This window comes from Dermacentor variabilis, chromosome 4 (genome assembly GCF_050947875.1).
Source record: "Dermacentor variabilis isolate Ectoservices chromosome 4, ASM5094787v1, whole genome shotgun sequence".
Classification (NCBI taxonomy): Eukaryota; Metazoa; Arthropoda; class Arachnida; order Ixodida; family Ixodidae; genus Dermacentor; species Dermacentor variabilis.
In genome coordinates this window covers 43,286,286-43,309,809 of record NC_134571.1, presented here as the reverse complement: position 1 = coordinate 43,309,809, position 23,524 = coordinate 43,286,286, and the positions used below count along the sequence as shown (strand labels likewise).

At 46.0% G+C, this 23,524-nt stretch overlaps 1 protein-coding gene across 3 annotated transcripts in view; it reads right to left on the bottom strand.

The window, feature by feature from the left end:
• LOC142579020 (uncharacterized) overlaps positions 1–23,524 on the bottom strand; it is a 445,280-nt gene that overhangs the window by 25,552 nt on the left and 396,204 nt on the right. For all 3 annotated transcript variants that reach the window (XM_075688799.1, XM_075688798.1, XM_075688800.1), the window contains 5 exons: positions 10,519–10,638; positions 4,977–5,137; positions 3,834–3,936; positions 1,963–2,014; positions 529–642 (listed from right to left, as the gene is read on the bottom strand). In XM_075688799.1, the coding sequence (XP_075544914.1) occupies positions 529–642; positions 1,963–2,014; positions 3,834–3,936; positions 4,977–5,137; positions 10,519–10,638 (550 nt within the window). The remainder of the gene's footprint in view (positions 1–528; positions 643–1,962; positions 2,015–3,833; positions 3,937–4,976; positions 5,138–10,518; positions 10,639–23,524) is intronic.

The window sequence follows — 23,524 nt, the reverse complement described above, 5'->3', positions numbered from 1 at the left end:
CAGCCATGGTGCAGCGAGGTCTCTGGAGCGGCCAACACTGCGGCCACTCAAGTCAAGCGCGCCAACGTGTTCTATTCTCGCGCTACCTGCATGTGAGCCCATCTTCTACGCTTGCTTTGGAGGCGATGGTCATGCCGCTACAATATCAGTCTCATCACAGCATGCATCGCAGCATCAATGTAATCTAAAACTCTTGTCATGTTTTGTTTTATTTGCTAAACCACTGTGAGCTGCTGTTTGCAACACACAGGAACAAGGTCTCATCAGGCGACATATCGCCTTTAACCTCAATTGCTTGGTAGAAAAATTGTAATGAGAATTTTGAATGCTGTGAAACTTTTGTAACATTTTGTCTGAAGTAAATACTGTTACATTATTGCATGTTTACTGTCATTATCATGGTTCTTAGATTAAGAAATAATGACAATATTCCTGGTATTGCTTTAATGCAGAAACTTTTTACATACGATGTTCTCAGAGGTCTAACCAAGTAAAGCCTCCTGAACATTAAAAGAATGAACAACTTACACAATAAAGAGGTGAACCATTGATGACAACACCTTCTGCAAAACGAACCCTAGATGGATTCGTCTTTAACTTTGCTTTCTTTGCTGCAGTTAGGAGGGCTGACTTTCGTGTTGCCTGCAAAAGAAAAGAACACAGCATGAGCACTGTGAGATTACTCACACAGGAAGTGCAGGTCACAAGCATAATTATATTGGTGAGAATGCTTCGTGTGAAGCTTGTTGAATTCCCTGAATCTACCAGGTGTTTTTTTAACTGCACTGAATTTTTAAAAGTGGGCTATGGCAGATAGCACAATTTTAACTTTTGAACTAGATTACTCAACGAGTAGGCAGTACTGCTATAAGAACAAATTAACAGGATAAGGCGAGTTTCAAGATAATAATTTTCAAAGTGCGCGATGAAGTTTATTCGTTCCAGTTACTATTGTGCTTCAATGCATAAAACAGCATTTTCATAATAGAAATGAGTGGAACAACACTGCATTTTTACTGCAAGTTTGACGGCGCATTTCTCAAAACCAGTGGCATCCTCAGAATTTGTCCCATATATGCCTTGCAAATTTGCTAGCTACAATTAGTAAACTGCAATATGTGTTGTAATTTAATTATTAAGGCTGATTAGTGCAAATTATGTTGATTAGTCAATTACACATTTGATTACTCGTGGAAGTAATGTCCGCTTCACCAAGTAATTGAGTTCGAGGGTTATAACTGTGCCACTGCCACAGGTGATTTTAAAAATTTTGCTGAAGCTAAAAAAAAGAAAGGACACCCTGTACGTTAAGCATAGGCTACAGGCACATTTTTTAACCTTGTAGAAGGATTCCTCCCACAAGTTTCCTCACCAAAGCTCCTGGGAGATAGCGCTGGTTGTAAATACTTGACAAGCCAATCTAGGCCTTTGTTACTTTCATTCTTTCTTTTAGATAACTAATTATTTTTAAATAGGCTTTGTTAACTTCAATTATGTTTAATAATTGACTTCAATAATGTTTAATCCCATAGAGATTCCCATGCACTTCATTTAAGTTCTCTTTCTGATAAGATGAACACACTTGTGATGTCTTCTTGTGTTTATGTGTTCTCTTTAATTGCAATCAAGTTAAACACAGAAGATTGTGACACATTATGGAAGCAACGGCTGCTTATTCTTACTTAGATATTACAATAAACAAGAAAAGCCATACAGTGCTGCACAAATTCAAGAAACTATGCTGAAAGGCATGGCATCTACACGAAATCCTATTGAATTTGATCGCACAAGGGCACAACTGTAACAGATGTCATTCCTTTAGTGCAATAAACAATTGCAAGCGGATTGATGCATTGATGCACTGGGTAATAAGTTATGAGTGAAGCAAAAATGATAGGTTCATGATATTAATACCTTGTTTTCTTCAATATTGAAAGTATTGAGAATGAAAAGCAGACTTACATTGTTCACATGAGGCTGACAGACGACCAACTTAACAGAGAGCTTGCATGATCTGAAAAGGTACAGAAATAAATAAATAAATGAACACTCAATCGGAAAGCTAACCGACACACTGAATTTGCACGAATATAACCACAGGCATGGGCTTAAAGGTTGGATGTTTTTTTTGCATATCCTGGCGTGCCACGTGCAGCATTATCGCGCGTGCTCCCACGGGACCACCCACATATACACTGTGGGCGTGTATCGCGGACACAGATAGTCAAGCTCGCATTATGCTAAAACGTTCTTACAGCGGAATGGGCGTTCCGACTAAGCCCCCTAAACAAACCTCTACTTTCCGCTTCGTATCTGCTCACGGTCTCTTGGAGACGCGCTCTAGCCCGACTACTCACGCGCGTCTGTATTTTCAGTGTGGCGCCGGAAATCTGGCTTTTCTGTATAGCTAGGTTGTCTGGTGGTTGAGCGTGCTGCATGAAATGGGGAGGGGATAAAGCGGTATCGCGTCATATTCACGGCGTGGTTGCGATTATAGGGCGAATTTCTCTAACGCGCCAATATTGCTACATGGGCTTGGCACGCTATCAAAACACAAAACGCCAGTGTGTCGCAGATAAAAAAACAACAACGAACCAACTCGCAGTTTTGCCCGAAAAGCGACGAACTGATAGCGATAGCAACGTAGATTTATTCGGCCGTATAAATTGCAATAATATATATAGAGAGAATTTATTTGCCAGGTAAGGCAGGCTGCAGAGGACAGTAGGGCCCTGGACTGGGGGGGCTCCAACCACCCCTCCTTAAAATCTCTTCCTAGCAAAATAAACATTTGCTTACTGATTAAATTAACAAGCATAGTGTCACACGCGCAAAAGCAAACATGATGGCCACGAACACTCGATGTCACAACGCTGCCTTGATGAAGAGCGCCGGCAGCGGGGAACGAACGCTTGCTGCCTCTCGCTTAGCCGCATCTCGGAAACTTCAGATTACACGACCTCCAATATTAGGTGGCGGGAATACAACGCGCGTGAAGCCACCAGCCATCTCGGCTCGCCTCAAACACTGAACCCGCCGCAGATTACTCCTAGATACGGTTCACGGGCCGCTTATGCGCTCAGCCACACGGACAGCCATGTGCAGCGCCGCGGTCGGGGTAGAGGAATAGACGCGTGCTTGATCACGTGACCTCCAACACACAGTGCAAAGGAAGACCGCGCGCATCAAGCCACCATGCGTCCTCCTCGGCTCACAATCGCAAGCTTTCCCTCACACTCTCAGCGTTCAGGGCACAATCTTATCGCACTCGGACTCTAGACAGAACATAACAGCGACGGCGACGGCTAAAATTAATCTAGAATGTCCATGTAATTGCTGTCGAAATAAAAGGAAGAAACGGAAGGTAACGCCATGCGTGTTCACAAGAGGGTTCGTCATGTTACCTTTTAGGCAGAAGTTTGGACGTTTTTGAGCGTCTTTGTGTCGTAAGTACTTTACCCCTATAGTAAATGTTTACAGTACAAACACGCAAAAACGATATCCTGTCCACAACATGCCTTGGCTTCAATGTGTAAAAAAGAAAAAAAATCAGATTGAAACTGTGGTTTCCGTGGTAAGGGCAAGCCAATGAATGAGTTTAAATTTTTTTTTTGTTCTTGACAAAAGAAAAAAAAAGCGAGTTTAGTGACCTTGGCTTCAACTCAACAATTCAAGGTGTTCTTCAGAGAAGGAATGAATTAGAAACGAAGACGCGCAGTGGTGTGTCCTTCTTTGCAGCACTACCTGAAGCTATGGGATCTAATCAGTCTGATATCAACATTAATAGAAATATCAATCTCCAGCGAACCATTCTATATCGAACTGGCACTTACTTAACCAACTCAATCACGTGCTCCCGGGGTGCATTCTTGACATCTTCGCCATTGATGCCGAGGATCTGGTCCCCAGGCTGGAGCTTGTGTTCGCTAGGACCACCTTCAGGATAAGACAGGGCAAACTTCATTGTTCAAAGTTGCACGCTAAATGTAAAACGTGTTCTATACTAATTACCAACGCCATTGCAGATATAGCATTTGAAAACCTCATCAGAAGTTTCAAAGGCTGCAAGGAAAAAGCAGCCAAAACATTATTCTGTTCCCACTTCCAAAACAGAGTATCTACAGAACGTACAAATATTTCATGCAAACAAATGAACGAAATGGCGCGAATTCTTATTTCACTAACTTACTAAATAATGATAATGAGGAGATGCCACAGTGCATGCTGGTCCAAGCTCGTTCGGAGATAATAAGCGGTGCTCTATAATACTCGCAATGACGGCTGCTGCCACTGTTCTAACCAAAACCTTGCAAACCAAAGCGGTCATGAGTGGAAAGAAAAAAAAAATATTTGTTTCTTAAATCACCATTCCCATGTAAAACAATGTCAAAAGTATAGACTTATGACGCTTCATACACCATTTTAACTGCCCTTTCTTATTTTCACCACCGCATAGCTTGCGACAAAATAAAGATTCTTAGGGTACAATTGGGTAACCTTGAGCTAAGAGAGATATATATTCGCTCAAAACGCGTTTTTCGTTTGAAACCTCCCACTAGGAAATATAAATATAAACACGCATGTATCCTGAACAAGTAGCCGCATACAAAAAGGTTAGGACGTTTTTCAGAGGGGCGCGTTCGCCGCAGAACACCCCTCGCAACTCGCTCGTGGCGCACACTTCGGGAAGGACAGCCTTCCCCTTCTCTCTCGCCGCCCTCTCCCTTTTGGGAAGCTGCGGGAGAGGGCTCCAGCGGCTTTCGCGCCGGCACTCGCGCCGCTGGAGGCAAACACGAACCGGTTTGTGCGTAAAGCCACCTACATGCTACCGTGGAAGACGCGCTAGTCATAACGGTGCTTTTCGCAACAAGATTATACGCAACGAAACAGCACGCGCTACCTACGTAGCTTCACCGCACAACAAATGTACGCCGCCGAGCGCGTCGTTCATTTGACAAAGCGTGTCGAACACACACCTTCCGTCACGAAGCGTACAATGACCGGCTTCTCACTGCCGGCCACAAAGCCAAAGCCAAGCTGCGGGTCCCGGAAGAGCTCCACTTCTCTAGGAGACGGGGGCGGCTCTTCCTCGTAGTCCTTTCGAGGATCCTCGTAGGTGGTCGTCTTGCTCACGTGACTGCCGGGAAGCATTAAAGGTGTTACTGAGGTTTTTACAACACTTTGGCCAAAGTCGAACATCCTGAGTTGACATGCATGAAATTTGGTTTTAGACGGCAAAGAAAGCAAAAAAAAAAAAAAAAAGAAACGGCGACATGACTGTTATTTTCCAGGCTGGTTTCTAAGAAAATTCCATGATGCGACGAGAGCAGTCACAATCTTCAGCTGGAAAGCAGCAGTGATAATGCAGACTTCAACACACGAACGAAATCAACACATAGAACGATAATTTCATTCACCGTGTCTATACATGGAGGGGCAATATACTTCTGAATGTTCTGACTAATGATTACAATAAAAAATCGTGAACATGACGCTGAATGTAAGCGCAACTCTCTACTAGCTGCAATAAATGACATCAGTCATTTTAGTACACATGATAATCGAAAATAAATTAAGGTAATTTAAGAGGCGCGCTACCAGGTTCGGCGAGAAGTTCCCCGTGTTTCAATGTACCACTGCTGTTAACTGACATTCTTTCTTGCATCAGAAGGCCCTCAACTCTATAATAACATAGTTGTAACAATTGTGTAACAACTACTTGTAACAAATATTTTAGTTTTGCAAATCAAGTCGAACATTTTCAAAAACGAATAAAAAGGAGATGCATACAGAAACAAATGTTTTCAAATATCCACTTCAGTCACTAATTATGATCGACTGTCGATGCATTTCTGTGAAACATAGGTGGTGATTGAGACTCCACTGAAAGATAATCAAGGCGATAGAATGACTGTGAGCATATTATGATGAGTCATTATCATTACAGAGTAACTAAACATTTGAATATTGTAAAGTCAGTCATGCTACGTTTCTTCATAAAAAGGATTAAATCCCCCACTCGAATACATGCACAAGCTATTCACTAGGCCTCAAGCATTTCAAAAGAAAAAATTACATATATTTTTCAAGGTTGCTATCGACATGCCCCACATCAAGCGTCATGTAAAACATGGTAGTGCCTTCACCAAAGCGACACTCTGTAACATTGCATATCACTCAGAAGCAAAATGGAAGTAATTTAGGTTATCAGAATGTTCCATTTACCCTAAGCTTAATGTTTGTGCTCTATTCCTTGCTACCACTTCACAGAAACGGCAAATATAGGTCGCGTCCACAAATGTGGGCTTGACTGCAGGGGATATGAGCTATTTTTATCAACTGATAGCAAGCTCATTGGTATGAGGCCCGAACTTTGTCACAAGTGAGATTCTCAACAACTGGTGTGTCAATCTCAACTGTCCTGACATACTCTCACACACCTCAGTGTTGCGTTTCACCGCTTTAAAGAGTTTATTTTGGATGAGGGACACCTGTATCTCGGCGTCAGCCAACACTGTTTTTTGAGCTCAAGCTTCTTGAAAGAAGCGGCGGCAGGCTTCCTTTCCCGTTCACTCCTCGATACGTAGGTCCTTTCTTTTCTCGTTCTCCTCCCACAGCACGTTCTCCCCACGGACCATTTTAAGCATCCTCTTCTTCAACTGTACAGTCAACGTCCGATTTTTCGGACTTCCTAGGGGCCGCAAGAACGCCCGTAAAATCGGGCAGTTCGAAAAAAAAAAAATGAATGCGTGTCCTTTACTGCCATTAAGGACTCAAATCGCCACTGGCAGATCCGAAAAGGCCTACGAGTACACTTATTTGGCATATCGGTGCTCGAACTGTGATAGGAGATGGCCGATGGACGCGTGTATAATTAAGGAATAGATATTGTGTCCCGTGACAATTGCCCCTTCCTACGCTTGTTATGCTTCAACTCAAGACTTTCGCGTATGCTTCACCGCTTAGCACTTCTGTATTGAGGCGAAGATTACTTTCGAAAACCGAAATTATGCAACGCGCCGTTTTTTTCGAGCTTCGAAGCCAATCACGAGTACCACAAGGACGGAGTCAGTGCCATTGCTTACAGCGGCGAATTCTTTCAATGAAAAACACGGCGCTGAACGGCAAGAAGCTTAATAGCGAACGCTGAAGCAGCTGGGCCTAGCGTTTACCACGGGAGAGAGGTATCAAAACAGCGGCAATGGTGGCTTTGATTAATGCCGTTTCGGACCTGCGGCCACGGCTAGAAATCCGGAAAATCGGACGGCGAAGGCTCTTCCATACGAAATTTCAGACTTTCTTATACATTGACTTTATGGGTAATGGTGCAGCGGAGCCGTCAGAATTATCGGGCGTCCGGAAAGTCCGTCATTGACTGTACACTGGCAACTTCTCTAGCCGACGACACGGCGTCAAAAGACAATTCGTTACGATCCCTCTCTGTTACTCGAGCCAGCATTACCGCGACTTTCGTTCGTTTGCAATAAAATTACAGCTAATTTTCCCTGATAGAGGCACAAATTCCCTGAGTATTTGCAGACTATTCAAAATCCCTGAGAATTCCCGGTTTTCCCGGTTGGTAGACACCCTGTAACAGCATCGCACGCGTAATGCAAAGACGTGGGTTCGTAACACACCAGCGGCCAGTTGTTCTTTCATTCACTTTTATTTGCATTTATTTATAATTTCTTTAATTCAATTAATAAGAACAAGAAATTTCCCCTTTGTTGTCCTTGTTTGTTGGCTTCCTTGTTGTTTATTGAAATCCTGCAGCACTGTGTTTTGTTTAGCTTGCAGTGTGTTCCCATAAGGATGACTGTTCTCAACCAATCAATCTATATTCATTTATTTGCAAAAAGAAAACTGCATATTGCTTTTTTTTAATAGAAAAAAATCGCAAGATCCCAATAGTAGTCAGCAACCTTTCTATTCATACCAGATCATAATTATTATTGCCAGTTAAATGATAAAACAGAGTCAAACGTAGATGATGCTGGATTGCTTTATGACAGCCTTGGAATTCTGTTAGAGCCAGTTAGGTAGCATGGGACATTATTCAGACCAGAAAAGTATACCAGAAATCACGGACTGTTTCTTAACCGCATTACCTTTCAGCAGTGTGGATAAGCAAGGCCACTACAATGCTAGTTCCGATGGATATTCTTTGCGCATTACGAAAAGTGACTACTCCAGTGCCAAAGAAAAACTACACAAAAATCACTACGCGGCAGAATGAACTTCCATTGGGCAACACAAGCGAGAAACAAAGAATTGAGCGAACTATCATGAAAAATACCTCACGTGAATGACAAATTATGAGCAGCGCATGCTGAGCCGCATAAGTTTAATATATTTTTTCGCTACAGTCGACACGGCCTACGCTGGCTTTATATGAAAACGAACGTTTCCTACCATCAAATGCTTTTCCCCACAAGAAATGTTTTAGTACGTTGTCCAATATTCGAGTGGCTATTGCATTTCGTCGCAACAAAGCAGTAAAGGTGCATACAAACTGCGCGACTATAGCCTATTAGCGGTAGAGCGCATTTCTTGTTGAAATAATAATTACGCCCACGCCTCGATGAGAACACTAATTAGCTTCCCTACTATCAGCTTCCACAACTCTTGTAACAACCTACATTTACGGATGATGGGATGAGCTGTCGAAACAGAAGTGGCGAAAAAAAAAAAAATCTCCGTGTGGCTATAGAGCACGGTGAAAGTAACAGAAAGTGCTCGATTTCTGTGGCCGGCGCGCATGCCCTGTCGAGAAAAGTTCCGAGAGGGCAGCTGCACTTGGTGACGACCGGTCGATACGTCGGCAATAACAAAGTTAAGGGGCCGTCCTATAATCAGGCTTGGCACTTTCGTTTTGGCATCTCGGCGGCATCGAAGTAGGTGAAGGCGCTTTGTGGCCCCCCAGGCAAAAGATGTGCGGCGGAGCCTGCGGAGCCTATTTTCCCGGGCCTCCTCGACTCGATCGGCGCGATTGTGTCGCGCATGGGTTGAAAGGGTAGAGGTGGAGAGCAAGATGGAGAGAGGAGGAGGATCTCGCTGTTTTCCCGTGGCGGATCTTGGAGAGCGACAGGGCAGTGATGGATGTCCAGCGCGAGCGTAAACATTCGCCGACGGACGGGAGGACGCGGCAAAAGGGGGTGGGGCGCGAATAGGATTATGCGACCAACTCGGTGGCAGCGCGGTCGCCCGAGTAATGAAAGCAGCGGGGAGCGCCGTAATGAGTATCGGCACGAGAAAGGGGGAGCGATAGGTAGAGAGAAACAGTATTAGAAGGTCGTACCGCAGGAACAAGCCGAGACACGCTTAGGCTTATTGGGCGAGCAAAGACCGGTTGACTGAATGACGTGCCTCGGGATCACCGAAAGTGGGCACGCTTACCCTGCTCTCGACGGGGTGGCGCCATGGTGGTGTCCGTAGGGGAAAGGAGGAGGGAAGGATGTAGAGCGAGTCAGGGGGAAGAGGGGCGTCGAAGCGGGCTGGCAACGTGTTAATCAGCGCGAGCCTGCATTCGGTCTCACTTAACCTCCCGCGGCTCGGTGTGGAAGATGGACGCGAACGCACCCTTGCACCGGGGCGAGCGACTTTGGGCATTGGTAGCGCCATCTATCTACTTGATAACAAGGCCTGCAAGGCGGTGCGCTTGGAGTGTACATCGCCATTTAGGAAGGCCGACGGCCCCGTTGAAAGTAATCTTCTGACTAAAAAGAACAACAAGAAAAGAAAGAATGGAAGTATGGCGTTAAGTCTTGCCCCACGCAGTACCGCTCTCAAATGTATGGGATTTGAGCCCTACCGAGTGATGCCACCACTCAAAGCACGTAGGCCTATCTTGGGAGTTCTGGAACCGGCAAGCGGCGTAATGCGCACCACTAGATTAAAATCACACTGAGTTCTGTACATGCACAAAACATAAATACTGCTTTAGATTTTGTACGCAAGGCCAATAGCATCCCTTAAGTATGCTTACCTGCAATTTTCTCTTGTCTAGTGGGCGATCGTCGGCCATCGCAAAATGTTTACTGAAATGCAGCAGCTTTTGTAAAGGAAACTTCTTTAAGGTGATAAAAACTCAACGGGAATTCTTTATAATGTCCACAATGATTACTGTAATGGATGGCTTGGCGCCCGTGTTGAAGAACTGCGCGAGAGTTCTAAGATAGGCAATTTAGTTGGCTTACGTTCGACATTGCGCACAGCGCAGAAGTCGGGACAAGACAGCGTATCTTCCTGCAGTCTGCACTGTCCGCCATGTTGGACTACGCGCCGATGTGAGCTTCTTAAACAGCGCAGTATGTTGGACCCAGTGCCCATTGGGCGCGACATTGGCTCACTCGGCAGCTGACGCTCTGCGCACGTATACGCGCCTATGGTAGCCACCATACCTGTGGAGCTCACAAATGTGTTCTATACAGTGACGAGGCGAAGAGGTTCGCCGCGCAGAGCCCGAAATTCACGGCACTCGCGAGAAATGACGGGCGCAGCAGCAGCAGCAGCACTCACTTGATGAAGTACGTCCTGCCGCTCTTGTCGACGGCCGCCTCCCAGCCGTAGGGCAGCCCCGTACACGCCGAGCTCCACGAGTCCACGGGGGGCAGCCATGATGACGTCCGCGTCTCGTGGCTGCAGCGACAGAAAACATTGGGGGAACACAGGTTAGTGCACCGTCACGAGGCCATATGACGGCGGTGGTGATGAAACTAACTTATTTATCAAGATTCGCCACCGCCGGCTGTAACTGTAGCATATTTAGACATAAGTGCAAGCCAGAGCAGCGCCGGGCCCTGTTCCCAGGAGAGCAAGGCCGGGGCTGTCTTCTGCATTAGTTTAGACCCCTGCTCCTCAGCTTGGTAAGACGCTCGTGGGGACACAGTGACTATCATACACCATAATGCGTGGAGTCGAAGCGCGAAAGGAAGCCGGGAACGTAAGACACGCAACGAGCGTTCAATTACTCGTTTCGCTCACTCCGCGGTCACCCAGTTGTAGCCGAGGGGAGGGTTCACGAATGAATCCGCCATCTCGCACTCAGTCGGCCACGAAGTTTGAAAAGATGCGCCTAAGTGCGGTATTCGACCGCCTCGTGTTGCCAGTGCGCTCCAGAATGTTCGATGGTGCGCATGCAAATAACAGCCAACACCTAGGCTATGGTGTAATAGACTAGTACACTATACCTGTGGCCCACCTCAACGAGCGCCGCCACGTGTGACCAAGCTGCTAAGCAGTGCGACCGCGCGCGGCCAATTGCGACGGGTCAATACAGGGTGGATATGAAGAGTAATCGATTTTAAAAAGAAATTAAGTTACGGGGTTTTACGCGCCAAAACGACGATACGATTATGGGGCACGCCGTAGTGGGAGACTCCGGATTAGTTTTGACCGTTTCGAGTTCTTTGACTTACACCCAACGCACGGTAAACGGTCGTTTTAACATTTCGCCCCCATCGAAATGCGGCTGCCGCGGCCGGGATTCGATCCCGCACCCGCGGGCAACGGCAAAGCCATTATACGCGACCTTCTCGGCGGGTAAGAATAATCGATCTATACTTGCCCGTGACACGGGCACTTTGCTTCGTTACCTCTGTAACATGCCTCTGCACTTAGCGATCTAAAGGTTGCCAGAAACATCACGAGAGGAATTATCGAAGGAATTGAGGAAGAGAGCGATGTTGGATGCTACGGAATGAGACATTCCCTACCCGCACGAAACGGTGCGTTTTGAGAAGGCCTATGTAAAGCCGACACACAAGATGCCAAAGCTAGGACGATCACAGGGGAAGAAACCTTTCTCTTCGTGTTTTCTTTCTTGAGCATTCAAGATGGGTCCGATAACAGTACAGCATTAAAATTTGCGTGTAACCTCATTATCACAATGAAGAAAAAGAAAGTGGAAGCAACGTTAAGCAACGTTAACGCCCCGAACCCACACGGGGCGTACACGATGCTCAATTGAGCTATTATGGCGGCGGCTGGTATACACCCCACTTTCTCGGGTGCCTAATTATATAGCAGCGCTAGCTCAGAACCCAAATAGTAGGTTACGCGTACACGTACATAAGCATATAGCATACGTACACAGCTTTAATTGCGTGGTGGTTATTTGAGTTCCGGGAAGGTGGACGCGCTCACGCTCGTCGCCAACGTGGGCTCACGCAGCACCGCATGATTTGGGGTAAGTACTACCAGAGTCTTTCAATGCTTTTGAAGGACTCTGGCACCACTTTTCTAAAGCGACTGTTACCCACAGTACTTAGAACGCCATGTCCACCTGGGACCAAAACAACGCATTTACGTTGCGGAAGACTCCACAACAACACTTGCGCTAGAGTTCAGGCAAGTTACGCTGGTCCATTTTATACCATCAAGAACAATGTCGCACTCTCGCAGCACAGCCTCCCCTGAATCGCGTCGAATCTTTAAGTACACTCAGGGGGCGCCATATTTTCAAATGTTGGCCACTGTTTACGCGGCGCATACGGCGCCAATTTCCATTCTTCTGACCGTGCTGCCGCTGCACTTATGAAGAACGTGGACGGCGAATCAGAGGCTGCGACCGAAGTTCAAGAATTGTTCATGCTCTCGCGTACACAGGGTTGTTGTTACGTGGTAACGTGGCTTCGCTGCATCTCGAATGGCTGGGCAGGCAACATAGAAGGGTGTACGGCAGAGGCTACGACGCGCACCGCTGCGGCAGCGCCCGAGTCGTTCGATGGTGCGCATGCAAATAGCAGCCGACACCTGAGGCCCACCCCAACGAGCGCCGCAACGGCAGCGACGGCCTCGGTGTTTCGCGCAGACCGAAACAAATGGAGTCGCCACGACCGGGAGTCGGGCAGCCCAATATACATGGGTGGGAAAGCCCGCTCCACCGAGCTGGGCCGCGTGGGCGCTGTTACGACACGATATCTTCCTCGTTGGCTTCCAAGCAACAAAAGACAAAGCCTATCAATAAGAACGAGTGGAGTATATATGCATGCAACGCAGTGTACGGACCTATTTTCCAACGAGAGCTCCCAGGCCCATAAAATCCGCGCTGGACAGTTTCGAGCGGCCGCGAGCACCTGCTCGAAAAAGAACACTAGCTGTACCTCCTGGTGTTTGCAAAAAATGGAGAGCACGAACTCCCCCCACCTCTCCTTCTCATTCATTTTCACACACACACACACACACACACACACACACACACACACACACACACACACACACACACACACACACACACACACACACACACACACACACACACACACACAATTGTAAACAATGGAAACATGCAAACAATCCAAGCCGTCGCTGCCTGTGGATCGCCACCGCAGTATAGAAAAATACAAAGAGGAAGCATAAAACGAAATGCTGTTATATTAGACAAAAGGAAAATGCCGACCCTTGTTCGAGTTCAGAATATACGCCGAAACATGCGCAAAAAGAAATAGCAAACGAGAGAGAGATGGTAACGTTCAATCATAACTCCTAAATCGCCAAGTGAAAGATCTTCAGCGGAAAACATTGCGACACACAGCAGACACACCGCAATCGTAGTCGAAAAGTGTTAACAATCAACGAGGAATGAAAAACACTACCATAGCGTTTACGTTCAGTGTTTACAAAAAAAAAAAAAAAAAGGTTCAATGGGACAAATGTGCCCCGGTTACAATGCACGAAAGAGATTTTAAAGATGTCTTGCTTTACAAGCGTACTATAAAATGTAAAAAGGAAGTTCACCTACCACCCCCTTTCCCTCCCCCTTCTTTTTACAAAGAAAGAAAACCTTCCCTTCCATGAAACTTCCTACTTCTCGTGAATTTTCGCCCAGCTCGTTCGGTTAAACAACAGTTTTTCAACACAACGAAAACACGAAGACTTCCGAACGTTCCCGCGCTCTTCCCGATTTATATTATATTTTTCTTTTGCTCTGTAATGTACACTGCGAGAACCCGATGCCCGACTAACTCTATAATTTATCACCGCACTAGTTTCACATCGGACTTAGCGAACGCACCGAAGAAGGAAATGAAGAGCTACCGCCTTCCGGGAACCGCGCAGGAAGCCGCGCGCAAGTCCATTCAAAGCCTTCCGTTACAGGCGCTGCTAAAAAGAGGCGACTGCTAAGCTCCACGCAGCGCGGCACATGTGCTGTGGCCCACTGGCAGCGCTGGCGCGCGAACTGGTTCCGTGAATGGCAATGGCTGCTAGTTAGCTCTCACCGGTTTTACTAGTGATGCAGTTGCCAGGGACGCCTCGGGCCATTTATCCGGCTTTCTCGTTTTTTGCCTTACTCGTGTTTCTTTCTTTCTTTCGTTCTTCTGTCGACTAGTCATCGACAGAAAAAGAACCGTCACCGCCCCCCCCCCCCCCCCCCCCCCACCCACCACGACTCAGACCTCGAATCCGCCCTCCTGCAAAGGGCACTTTTCGGCTTCGCTTACGAGTAGTGCGGCAGAGCAAGTTGCAGCTAAGCAAGAGAAAAAGTGACGCGACGGGGTCCGGTGCTATTTCAGTGCTTCCGAGTGAAATGCTCTTAATATGAACTCATGGGGGCGGCAGAAATGGCCCAGGACCGGCCCGATATACGGGAGAGAGGGAAGGGCAAGGCCACTAATGATGACGTCGCTGTGACGTCTAAGAGAAGCCACGCGCACAGACGCTTTGCTTTCTGCAGTTCAGAAAAGTAGGACGCGTCGTGCTTGTTTTACAGAGAATCTCAACCTTGACGAATATAGAATTGCGAAGAAATCGCTGTGTTCACAGAACTATTTCAGTTGTGGCCCTTTACGGTTCAGTAAACTACAAAACACACTTGTGACAACTCGGGTTTCACCTCAAGAATGCTTACATCGAAGTTTTATTTTACAATTTCCCGAAGAATTCGCTAATTAAGAAAGTCTTCAGGTTTAACTTAAGATAAAAATTTAAAATCCAGTGATTGAAGGAAGCAGAATTATTTAGGCCAACCCGTTTTTTAAAATTAAGGTTGTTGAATACCGCAGAATTAAATAACGAAACTATCATGTTCACAATTGTGCAACTCAGCAATAAAAAAATGACATCAACGTTCCGTAAACTGAGCCTAATAATGGATCTAAAGCGGACAAAATTGATGTATTATACACCGATCTCAAATATGCTATTGATATGTAAGTAGGACTTCTACAAAACCCTCGTAAACGTGGTAACAAATTCACGTAAGCTGCAAATTAATACATATAAATTTGTTTTATTTACACGCTCTAACAGCTGCAGTTCACATAACTGTGATATCTGCTTTTGGTGCTGAGTTTACGAATTCGTAAACTTCGTGGTTATAGGTTTTCAAAAGTTGCTTATTTTCGCCAATCTCGCTAAGAAAGGTCAGGTATTAAATCGAAATTTTACTTGCTACTGTCATTGGAATTTTTCTTTTTCTCCCAAATTCAGCAAATTTCATTCAAATCGGTCCAGGGGTTGTTTCACAAGTACATTTTTGCGTTTTACGTGCATCTGAAACGCAGGCATCGAATTTGATTCCGAGCTAAGGCTTATTCTTAAGACATTATTCCAATGCACGTACACGAAATAGTAACCAGAGGGCAAGACGGGTAGGTATGTTAATTAATCGTTTTCATTTTCTTTTCCTTGCAATTTATTCCAAGTCATGCTTATACGCTAAAGAAATAAAAAAAAAGGATACTTTCGGCAGAATTTATCGACCGATAACTTTTAAAGTATGCGGCACCATTCTTATAAGTCCGAGAAGTACATATGTTTATGTAGGTACGATGACGTCAGATCCAGCACACGTGCTGGGATCGATATGAAGCGAAGGTTTCGAGGCGCGGTTATTTAAATGCTATAAAATCATTCACATTCTGCACTACATTTCCCAACACAACGATTACTGGGAACAGCATAGCATGACAGCGGTCCAGTTTATTATCGCACTATCTTATAAGTTCGAGAAGTACATATGTTTATACAAGTACGATGACGTCAGATCCAGCACACGTGCTGGAATCGATATGAAGCGAAGGTTTCGAGGCGCGGTTATTTAAATGCTATAAGATCATTCACATTCTGCACTACATTTCCCAACACAGCGATTACTGGGAACAGCGTAGCATGACAGCGGTCCAGTTTATTATCGCACTATCTCCAGGATCGGACCCCGTTTTCTGTTAGGTACCTCCAATGCGGGTGAAGACCCGCTATAATGCATTAAAAAGAAAATTACGCTACGGCAAGAAGTATGCGCTAAAAGCTGAATCAACAGCCCGACTAGGCCGTGAGCCCCAAGAAGACAGCTGTACACAAATATACTCACACGAAAGTAAGCCATCTCTTAAAGGTCACGTGTGCAAAGAGTCTTCAGAAATCAAACTTTCGACCACAGCTGAGTTCGCATCTCTATACAGTATCGACGCGTTTCATTACTGCCTGCCGCCTTCTTCAACACAGCGACCAATGTGCGCCTCTCGAGTCTGGAACAGGTTCCCAGGAGAAATAACGACGGAACACGCGACAGAAGTCGGAGCAGAGAAGGAAGTCGCGAAGGTGGACTTCAATCGGCGCACAAAAAGGTAAAACCCACGTCTTAACGCTTCCCAGAGGTTACTTCCTTTGCCAGGCACTCCAATCTATACATGTCAGCACCTCTTCAGCACGACTTTCCTTCACCGTTCGTTAACAGCGGTTTCCGATAAGGTGCTCGACGGAGACGTAACAATGTCGCCGACGTTTTCCTCACCTCGTGTATATCAGAATTGTCTGCCCGGACAATCTTAGTTTTTAAAAGTTCGTGAATAAAAGGCTACACAGTATTAGAAACGAAGAAAGAGATTGAGAGAAAAAAAAAAGAGTGAGCGAAGTTCGCTGTTTTGACAACTAGATGACAGGAGCTTGTCGCCCTAAGGCCGTAGCGGAAGAGCCTCCCGATCGTAACATGTAGGCGGCCTGTTGAAGTTCCAGACTCCAGAACGACGGCCGGAGCAGACACGCTTTCTCCATTTTCTCTGTATCGACATCAATTGAAACGCGATCAAGTCAAAGTGTGTGCGAGGCGCCCTTAGTTCTGTTTACAGGTTGGTCGACGTGTGAGACATGACTCGAGTTTGGTCGCTCGAGTTATGGAGCAGCAGCAAGCTGAGTAACTTGTCGCAGGAAGAGATGTCAGAGAGAAGGACATTGCTTAATGCACACTGAAAAGAAGAAAGCAAAAAAAAAAAAAATTAAGACGCAGCGCAGGCCTGTTTGGCGGGTAAAACACTCGGCTGGCCTTAGACGGACAAATAAAGAGGAATAGTAAACTGCATTAGTACCTTATTTTTCTAGACTGCGGCTCATTCTTGGAGTAAATAGAGGGAGGCTGATAAGCCAGGAAACACGCGGAAACGAAATATTGGTGGCGGCCTCTCCGTCGGGCTCACACGACAGCTTTCCATGACGTGACGGAGCGTCTGCTCCCGTCTCGTTGTTAATTGTTCATTGAAAAATAATTATTAAAATGCATGAACTCAATACTCAACGCAAGAAGTTTGGAGAACCGTTTTCTTCAGCGAAAATACGGCCCAAATGCAAAAAAAAAAGAAAGTGATTTGCTATCCGCGACGTCGCATCAAAGCACTGGTGCTGCGCGGTATTCGCGAAATTCAAAAAGAGAAAAAAAGTTTGGCCTTCATTTTATCCGCTAGTAATCAACATTTTACTTCTCCCGTCGCAGGAATGAAAACAGTTTTGAAAGAAAACTTCATCAGCCTACACTAGCTCAGCGTTTCTCTTCGATGTTGAGCGAAGAACTGCGTTTTCTGGGCTTCGTGCAGCCCGTTACATTACATTTAACGCGGCTGTCACCTATCGTTTGTTACGGCTTTGGCGTCGCTTCCCGAGATTCTGCGACTGCAGAGAAAGCATGTACTACGTAATAAAAGTTAGTTGGAGTTCAGTTAGGCGCCAGGCGCTTGTCTCACGCCTTGCGTATGTGTGTTTACGCTACAGTGCCCCTCTCCTCCCCCCGTGCAGAAGGCGAAACAACAAATACCCAAATAGCCCGACCTTATCACTGCTAAACTTTGCACTGTTAGACTTCCTGAGCGGGACCGCTTGGTCAAGGTTCAAAATAGTGAACAGAGCAGAGAACGGGACAGGTGATACGAACAGGAAGGTGATACGAACAGGAAGGTGATACGAACAGGACTGAGCGTCTGTCCCGTCCGCGTCACCTGTCCCGTTGTCCGCGCTGTTCGCCATGTTGTCCGGTGTCCTCTGAAATAACGGATTCTTTCCCACAGGAATGGTGGATGGATGGGTGGATGGATGGATGGATGGATGGATGGATGGATGGATGGATGTTATGAGCGTCTCCTGTGGAACGGGGCGGCGTCACCAAGCCTTCGCTATTATACTGCCTAATGCCCTACCCAGGTTAAAAAAATAAAAAAAAAATAAAAAGAAAAGAAACACGATAAACTCCCACAACTAAATTTTCTGACCCCCTATTGTGAACTTTGCTTTTGTACGTCTCCGTTTTTTGTCGTTTCGCTACTTTTCTTCCACCAATCTTCCAGTCGCCTCATGGATGGATGGATGGATGGATGGATGGATGGATGGATGGATGGATGGATGGATGGATGGATGGATGTTATGAGCGTCCCCTTTGGAACGGGGTGGTGGGTTGCGCCACCAAGCTCCTGCTATTATACTGCCTAATGTCCTACCTAGGTTAAACAATGAAAAAAAAAAGACACTATGAACTACCACGCCCAAAATTTCTGTTCCCCTATTGCGAACTGTGCTTTTGTACGTCTCCGTCTTTTGTCGTTTCCCTACGATTCTTCCCCCAATTCTCCAATCGCCAATTACTAATGCCTATTGCGGACATGTTTGCTTTACCACTGCTCCCGCTGAACCCAAGAGCTTCAAGGTGCCAGTGGTGCCTAAATCGACCGCTGGGTAGACGTCTTCACATTCTAATAAACATGCTCCATAGTTTCCCTAGCTTTACCGCAGCAAGCACATGCTTCTTGTTCCTTCTTATATCTCACTTTATAGGTGCGTGTTCTAAGGCATCCCGATCTCGCTTCGAAAAGTAATGAGCTTCCCTTTGGGTTATCATAAATGGTTTCTTTCCTGATTTCGTTTTTTCCTCTTAAGTAGTTATTCATGGCAGGTTTCCTTTCGATTGCCGCTACCCATGAGATTATTTCAGCCTCTCCGACTTTCCGCTTGACCTTCTTTGTTGCTGTGTTGCCCCCCCCCCCCCCCCCCTACAGGCCGCATACTTGCTGGTAAGCTTCCTAGTTCTTTTCCTCCACTGTGAATCAATGTTTTTCTTGTACAGATACCTGAACACTCTTCCAGCCCATTTACTTCCTTCCATGTTCCTCAGCCGTTCTTCATACTCAATTTTACTGCGAGCTTCCCTCACTTCAAAACTAGTCCAGCCCACATCACCCTGCACAGCTTCATTTGTAGTCTTCCCTTCATCACTGTCCATCGCCAGCGCCACCTGTGCGTCGGCGGCGCGTGCGTTCAGCACCGATTAAGTGCGAGAAAGCCAGAAACGCTACGGTTAAGCGCACGTATACGATTGACAGCGAAATAAAGTCAAGATGGCTAAAACGAAAAATTTGCGAAAGGGGGACACCCAAACGGTGCGTTTACGAACTGCGGAGCGAAGCCCATCTTGCAGGCAACTGGGAGAAAACGAAAAAAAAAGATGGGACAAAAGGCGAAAGTAGGCGTATCGGACCCGCAGCGCGATGAAGTTGTTGCGTGCCGCGCATACCGACGTGCGGGATAACAAAGACGCACGCCGGCCGACGCTCCTGGTCTTCGAGTGGACGCAGCGAGGTATAGAAAGTGCGACGCCAAGGCGAGTGTCAATGGCTGGAGGCGGGCATCACCACCAATGTTTATTATTATTATTATTATTATTATTATTATTATTATTATTATTATTATTATTATTATTATTATTATTATTATTATTATTATTATTATTATAGCCCTGTGTCGATGGAACTATACAATACCCCAGCTCAGCGTAATGACCAATCGTTGTGCTGCTTGACAGATCGGCTTATGATCGTGCATATGAAATGCTGGCAGCAATTACAGCACGTCGCCGGCTTCTCCACACGCTAAATTGAGCAATTAATGATGAAGGGTGATCACAGCTGAAGTGAAACCTATCAGCATAATTAAAAGTTCGCGTCGCCAATAAATCACTAACTGGTGAAGTTCAGCGATAAGTGGTTTACGTACGCGCACGGAAACGTTTTCCTCTTTTCTTGCCACGTGTTCTGACCTGTGCATTTTCATACCTTTACTTCTTAGACGCCTCTCTGAGTAGATGTATTTTGTGGTCGCTTCACGGCGAATGTCCAACCCCGACGCCCCGGCCCGAAGGCTGTTCTTTGGCGTTCTAATTAACGCATACTACTACTACTACTACTACTACTACTACTACTACTACTACTACTACTACTACTACTACTACTGCTACTACTACTACTACTAGCATTACTACTCTTCTCTTCGTACTCCATTTTTTTTCATATTTGCGAGCTTTTCTACTTGCGCACGAGTGTGTGTGGGTAGGACAATAGGAGGGGATATTCACAGATTACTTTGTTTATCCTACTATTATCGCATATACCTTAACTCAGAATTTTCATTTTTACATGAATGGCAGATCCCTTCAGAGTTAACTAAATTTATGTAATCTTACTGAAGTTGAATTTTACCTATCTTTCTTTTTTCTTCACTTTATAGACATCGCACTGCTTAAATCCTCACCATATTAGGAAGCTATCCCTCTTTCAACTTCAATGACGACGCTGTATAGCTGACTCAGCAGCAAAAGTCCCAGATAAAGCCGATAACGCTGACTGCCCGAATTTCGAGAGGTCGAAAAAACATTGTGCTTACTTCGATATTGTAGTGAAATTTGAGCACCGGGTTGTCACTGCTAACCGAAGCGAAGGTCCCCAAGACACAACTATATTAAAAAAAAAAAAGAAGAACCGTAGCACGGCAAGTTGCAATCGACTGCATCTCTTCCAAGCTGCAGCAAGTAGTGCACAGCTATAATTATGGCTAACCGCCGCTACTCGACACTAATAATCAATCGCAAACAGTAGCCTAGCAACTGATGAGCCATGAGGACAGGAATAATAGCAGTATAGTGCCGACTGAAGTCGCTTGCGATTTTAGACGTTCAATTTGTATAAGTTACAGCAAGAACAATTACTAAACTAGACTTGTAAAAAAAAAAAACAGAAAAGAAAGGAACATGGTTTGTATAATGCAGATACAGAAGCAAGGGTGCATCTTCTGAACTCAGCGCTATAGAGAGAAAAAAGAGACAAAAATAAGAAGGCGGGAGAAGACTGCCATACGTGCAACTCACGTTAGAAGTGAACTGGAAAACGATTCGCGCTCCAGTATAGGAAGAATAATATAATTACGCGGACAATAGACCACAAGGAAAGATCCATTCGCGAAGGCGTGGTCGCTATGAACGAACAAGAATCAAGGGAGCGGGATCGAGACCAACAAAAATGAGCATAGAGCTGGAGACGTTTATAAAATGAGCACCGAACCAACGAAGCGGGCGCAAAAAGGACAATAACCGGTATAAAAGAGAAAGTTTTCGACACTGCGAGTTCCCAGAGAACTTACGTAACAGGGCGCTTCAGGCATAGCAGCTATATGCGCACAAGCTGGACTCGACTATTGATGCGAATCACAAGCACAGGCTTGCCAAGATATCCGAACGCGATGCATAGGCTGGCAAATAGCAGCGGCGACGCGCGAAACACACACACACACACACACACACACACACACACACACACACACACACACACACACACACACACACACACACACACACACACACACACACACACACACACACACACACACACACACACACACACACACACACACACACACACACACACACAAACACACACTATATCTCTCTCTTTCAAAGAACAGCATCAGTGGAGAAAACAGAAAAATCGAAATGCACCGAACAGTGTGGCGACGCCTTCGCGCCTCCGACACTTCGCCAGCTGCGCCCGACCATACTACAACCGCCGTCTCATCAGTTGCGTGCAATGCAGAAAAGCGTAGGCGAGACGCGTTAGCGAATCGGAAACTGGTCTCGCCAACGCAATACCGTGCTGCGGTGAGCAAAACTGTCTCGCGGAAAGTCTTTCGCTGGTAATTATTACTCACGCGAAATTTCATTTATAGCGCTCGCGAACCCACCGTAGGTCTGATAGGATAAAAAGAAAACCGTATCGCCCATTGTGCACCGATAAATCCGTCCTTCCGTCCAACAGGCGCGGGCCCACAGAAGATAATGGATACAGATAATGGAGGCGGATAATGGACGAGCGTTCCCTGCGGTCGTAGCTCCTCTTGCGTTGGCTGACGGGATCCGTATGCCTCGCCGCAGTGCACGGAACTGGAGAGTATGGAATACAGAGAGATGCCACCCTGACGTCGAGGCACAAAATACACACACACACACACTCAAAAAGAAAGCGGCAAGCGTCACTGGGAATACAAACTCTGCTGCGTGGATATAGATGCACGAATGGGGAATAAAAAAGAGCGAAAATGAGAAAGTGAGAATTAAAGGCACAAAGAAAGAATGAGAACAGAAAAAAGTCGTTGAGCATTGGGTATCGAGATGAGGAGGCGTCGCAAGAAACCGAGGCAACTTTCCTTTCTTTTTTTTCCCTCCTCGTCTAAATCCCCCCAAGGGATCCTGCTTGCACACACAACGAAAGTCCAAACTTTGTTCTCGCAAAGCTGAAAGCTAGGCGCGGCGTCACGGAGAGCCAAAAACTGGCGCGCAGTGAGCCCAACGTCCTTCATCACCTCGGGTTCCGGTTGTACCGCGTCTCAACCAAACTACGGCCGCGCCCACTCCTTTCTTTCTTCTAATTATTTCTTTGTTTTCGTAAGGAGAATATAAGAATCGTGGAGGGCCAGGCAGCAGGTTCTAAAGTTTACTCGTTGTACTTTTGAAAGATAAACTTGGTACAAAAGCTCTATAGGAAATCCACTCGGGATTTTTTTCAGAAAGAAAGCTATGTTGTTGGGACGAAAAACTATATGCGGTGTGGGAATCGAATCTATCATTATTCCTGCACACGCTTTGATGAAAATTTCTCTAGATTCCGCATTTCCGCGGAATTCAGTCGTTTAATCGCCGCCTCTTCATCTGGCCGGGTGCCTGCAGTCGGCGCTCCCTTCGCCTATAACATGGCAAAAAAGCAAAGTTCGCAATAGGTGATCAGAAAAATTTGCTTGTGGGAGTTCATGGTGTTCTCTTTTTCATTTTGTTCTTGTTTAACCTAGGTAGGACATTAGGCAGTATGATAGCAAGAGCTTGGTGGCGCAACCCACCGCCCCGTTCCAAAGGGGACGCTCATAACATCCATCCATCCATGGCTCGCCGCGCGACCGATTTCGCGCGCTGATGTTGTGAAACAATCCGCTGCTCCGTTAAACTCGA